This window comes from Austrofundulus limnaeus, unplaced genomic scaffold, assembly GCF_001266775.1.
Source record: "Austrofundulus limnaeus strain Quisiro unplaced genomic scaffold, Austrofundulus_limnaeus-1.0 Scaffold16, whole genome shotgun sequence".
Taxonomy (NCBI): domain Eukaryota; kingdom Metazoa; phylum Chordata; class Actinopteri; order Cyprinodontiformes; family Rivulidae; genus Austrofundulus; species Austrofundulus limnaeus.
The window spans coordinates 2960898-2966048 of record NW_013952418.1 but is presented as its reverse complement, the minus strand read 5'-3'; the positions used below and the strand labels follow the sequence as shown (position 1 = coordinate 2966048).

The 5151-nt window shown below is 39.0% G+C and overlaps 1 protein-coding gene across 1 annotated transcript in view; it reads right to left on the bottom strand.

Annotated features, from left to right (window-relative positions):
* Nucleotides 1-5151, bottom strand: part of gpc5a (glypican 5a) — a gene marked incomplete at its 3' end in the record, with an annotated part of 194940 nt that overhangs the window by 66112 nt on the left and 123677 nt on the right. Inside the window, 1 exon segment of the mRNA XM_014003048.1 lies at nt 4531-4693. Coding sequence (XP_013858502.1) covers nt 4531-4693 — 163 coding nt within the window.

Sequence of the window (5151 nt, the reverse complement as noted above, 5' to 3'; positions counted from 1 at the left end):
GAGTAAAGTGATTATAAATTTTAATTGCGATTAAAATTTTTAATCTATGCCCATGCAGCACTAAAATTAATCAGATTTGAGTAGATTAATTTCACAGCCCTAATAAAAATATGACCTTTTAGCAGTTCTACACCTTTAATTTCCGATAGTCTTTTTGCCAYTCCTGTATTAAAATGTCTTCATGCAAAAAGTAACAGCGACCAAATGAAATGATTGACAGCCAGGCAGATTATTCGTTTACCTTCTGAAAGATGTTCTCAGACACTCAGGACAGGACAGATCCTTGCAGACATTTCACTTCCTGTTTGGGAAGCGTTCTCCATATTGAGCTGAGAAAAACTTTTTAGGTCTGTCACAAAATACTAAAAACTGTTGCTTTAGAACTATAAAATGTGAAAAACCCCACACAGTTTACAGATTCATATCAGAGAATATTTTTGCTCAGAACTTAGGGAGCTCTGTCACACACAATTAGGCCTTTTTTATGTCAAGCTTACAAGCAAAGGRCACGTTTTTGTGTCCCACTTTTTAGTCAAAACACAGAAGTACGTGAAGGGGCCGGTGCTGCTTTGGCCATCACAAACCTGACTAAGAGCGTGCAATCAAGAACGTGTTTTTCAAGTCGTGCCAAGATGTCTGACGCAGCGTAAAAACAGATTAAGTGAAGCACTCAGAAGGTAAACAGACAGATGGGTGGAACCAGAAATAGAGCAAAAACAGAGAAGAAAGCCGTCATTTTCCAAGGTGACAGAAAGCCATTTTTATTACGTTGAATTGCTATTTAATGGCAAAATGTCAGCTCATTTCTACAACCCTATGTTGCCGTTTTGTGTCTTATTAAATCTCAAAATAGGATCGTAAAACCCCAACATTTAATTTTAAGCATCTTTTATTAAGGAGGCATCACAGGTTRATATTGTATCATTAGTATATTTAGTAACAAACCCACAAAGGAATTTAAAAAAAGAGGTGTGCAGCAGGCTGACAAGTGTTAAAGGTAGTCAAGGAAGAAAGGAGATTTACAGAAACCAGGTATGATCAGTGTCACTTTTCACACTCAAATCTGTCTATCCTTCCAACGCATTTCTGTTACACAGATTTGTGCCAACGCTAGCTCCTGTCAGCTGCAGGYTTTTTTTCAGCTTAGAGCAAAAAATAATAATAATAATAAAGTAATTCAAACTGATTTATTCAGTTTCAGCAGCAGGAAAACTCCATATGGTGAATTAACAGCCTGCAGATTTTGGTAAACAGCTTTTATTATAAGGTTTGACCTGCATTACTTTCTGTGAATTCACACACAGTATTTCAGGTTTTTCCTCATAATTACTGAAGGTAGGATCTTGCTGAGCTGGAGCTGCTGGAGACTCAAACTTGACTGAAAATTGTGAGAAAATAGGCAAATTTCCTGTTGCAGTTTCACTGAATTCTAAATGCTTGTGACACAGAAACCAGCTTGCCGGTTCTTTGCATGAACAGTTCTTAGAAATCATGACTAAACTCTAGGCCAAGAACATTACAACCAAAATGAAGGTACGTTGTGTAAAATGTAAATAAAAAGAATATGATTATTTTCACATCCTCTTCAATCTATATCCAACTGAACACACTACAAAGACAAGATATTTAATGTTAAAATTTAGTGCCTTTGGCAAATTTTTGCTCATTTTGAATAGAAAAAGCTGGGACAGGGGCAAAAACTGACTGGGAAAGTCAAGGAATCCTCACAGACCAGTAAGTGAACAGGTTCAATGGAAACAGGTCATGATTCGGTATAAAGGGAGAATCCATGAAAGGCTCAGTCGTTCATGATCAGGGATGGGGGCGAGGTTCAACATATTCCAAAAACATCTGGGACAGGGTCATGTTTAATTCTGTGTTCCATCAGCTTTCCTGTTAACAACACTCAATACGTGTTTGGGAACTGAAGACACTGATTGTTGAAGCTTTGTAGCTGGAATTCTTTCCCATTCTTGCRTGATGAACAGCTTCAAATGCTCAACAGTCCGGCCTCTCTGTTGTGGTACAGTCGCRACCTGGATTTAACTAATCAGARAGGTATGAGCCTCCTATTAGATAATTACRGCATGAGTGATTATCTTTCAGCAACAAGTTATTTAACCCCAACTGGTGCAATACGTTGCTTCTCATTTCTTAAACAACCATGTGGAAAGACACATCCTGTGGTCGTGGAAAAGATGTCAGTCTGTGTGAGAAGGGTCAAATCATTGGCATCAAGCAGAGAAAACATCGAAGGAGAGTGCAGAAACTACTAAAATTGGGTTAAAAACTGTCCAACACGTTATTAAAACTGGACGGATATGCCKCTTTTCCACTAGTGCCACTTAGTGTAGTGTCGGAACGGTCGGTGTAGGTACGGGTCGGACCGGTTGTTTTCCCACTGCTGTTCCAGTCCGGTTCCAATGGGTGTGTTTTGGGTGGTTGGTGGAGGTGGTTTTTAGGTATTTTGAATAAAAATTAATGGGCAAAATGAGAGATGGAAAGACATTTGATGAATAACTTTTAAAATTTTAAACATTTGCAAAAATTTAGCCAATCAGTGACGAACAGTGTTCTGACGTTGCATTTTGGTGTCAGCTGGGGCCGGTTGGAACCACAATGAAGTAGGTACTAAAAAAAGTGCCGGTTCCACGGATCTGGCCTAATGGAAATGGCTTGGAACCATACCGAACTGTACCGACACTTCACMAAGTGGCACTGGTGGAAAAGGGGCAATAGTGGACCCAACGTCTTTCAGGATGCACCCATCATAGTTCCTACTGTACACGCCTGTGGGGGCAGTGCTGTGATCTGGGGTTGCTGCAGTTGGTCAGGTCTAGGAAGCTGATTGAAACAATGCCACAGAGAATGTAATCAAAGCTAAAGGAGGTCCAATAAAATATTAGAGTGTGTGACCTTTTTTTTCTTTTTTTTGGTAGCGACTCGTGTATTTTCTCTACAATGCTCCACACATTTCCAATGGGAGACAGGTCTGGACTGCAGGCAGGCCAGTCGTAGTACCCARATTCTTTTATTAGAAATGCGGCTTGGCATTGTCTTGCTGAAAAAAGCATCCAGATTTATCTTTTGGATGATATTCTGGACTGCAGATGATGATGAAGTCCCAAAGTTCCTTATAATTGTTTGTTGAGGAACTTTGTTCTTCACACAGCTGTTCACAAAGTGGTTGACCCTCGTCTCATCCTTGCTTAAAGACTGAGCCTTTCGAGGATGCTCCCTTTAAAAACAACAGCGCTTAAACATTTGKACATTAAATACCTTGTCTTTGTAGTGCATTTAATTAAATATAGATGAAAATTATTTGAAACTCATTGTATTCTGTTTTTATTTACGTCTTACACAAACCCATCTTCATAGGAGTTGGGGTTGTAGTTGACTGCCCCCCTTCTGCCCACATTAGACCCACTGTGTCTAGGAATTCAAGAACAGGCACTTTATTTGTAAGTAGCATTTAAAAACCTCCTCCCAAATCTTTATTATCTAAAAAAGCAAATAACCCCGTTCCTTTACAGATGAATTGTCTTTTCATTAGTGAACAATCTACACAACAACAATAAAAAGAAAACTAAAAGTTTCACAGTTCATGTTACAGGACTGATGAGACGTCTCTCCCTGAAGGAAATCCTCAGCGTTTGTTTGAAGGGGGGTCAAGCACWGGGGGACCGATGTTCAACAGGGGTCAGCACAGATAGTGGGTCATAAATATAGAAGACAAGTTGATCTGGCCTATGACAAGAAAAGGGCGTCTCAGCTGTAATGGGTGATAAATGTCAGAGGCTCCCGACAGCCTCACATGAGCGATTGTTAAGCAGCTTTCCTGAGCCTGAGCTGCTGAAGGCTCGAGTCGCGCTGACAAGACGCAGAGGAAACATTTTCATGGATAGACCGACGTGTTTGGATGACCCCCGCTTCCTTGGAGCCGCCATAGGCAAAGTGAGAGCGGTGATTAATCAGGTTGTTAGCATGTTTGATGGAGAGTAAAAGAGAGAGAGAGAAGGAAGGAAAAATCTATATGTGCTAAAGGAAGAAGGAGAAAGGTAGCACAAAGAAGAGGAGAGCTCAGCCGCTGTGATTCATGGAGGGCTGCTGAACCACCGAGGAGCAATAATTTCTGAAGTTACAGGCCTTGATTGCAATAATGTCCCCATAGCAACTATTATCTTTAATGACTATTATTACTGCTGTCATAAAACGCCAACTGGAGCCAGTCTTATTAAAATATAATATTATGTCACTGCACCTTTTGCTTTTCTTCACTGATAAAAAAAAATACAAGATCGCTGTTTCAAATTCTGCAACTTTAAACGATGGATAAAAAGCAGAATTATAAAAATCACACATTAAGACAAATAATTCTGATTTTTATTACTAAGCTGTTTTGATCCAGTGTACTTTGTGATTACTAAATCTCCTATAATTCATTACAAGTCTGTTGTTTTAAAACTTTTWAATTTTTTTATCAGGTAGGCCAACTAACTGATTTAAAAAGAGAAACATAATCAGACTCACATTTGGAGACTTTAAAGTATTTCCTCTTGACCTCCCCTCCGCCTGAACCTCCACAGCCGTCCTCATCGTCGCAGTCGCCGCTGGAACGTCCCTCTGCGTCTCCACTTCCTGTTTCGATCTGGTCCAGAGAGCCCAGTTTGGGGATGGATTTTCCCTGCAGCAACTGTGGAGAAAAAAAAAGAATGAAAATGGACAAAGTGAAGACTTTGAAAAATGTAAAACAAAGAAAATATTGTCTTTAAGTTGAAGTAAACTGTTTTGAATGAATTTCTGCTTCGTGTCAACGCTGGTTTTAGGTTTAATGTTTTTCCTTTCTGTGTGTTTTATTATTATTCAGAGGAGGATACAAAGAACAAGGTCTTGTCATGGCACAGATGAGAAAAATAGCTTGTTTTCAAAAGCTGATTGGGAGAAAAAAATACAAGATAAATAAGAAAACAGATGATTTTTTGTTTCAATAAGCGACACTCAAAAAGCAGATTTAGAGGATTTAATTTAAAAAAAGGATTCCACTCAACTGAATTCAGTAAAGGTAACAAACTTACTTTAAAGTGTTACCTTTACTGAATTCAGTTGAGTGGAATCCTTTTTTTAAATTAAATCCTCTAAATCTGCTTTTTA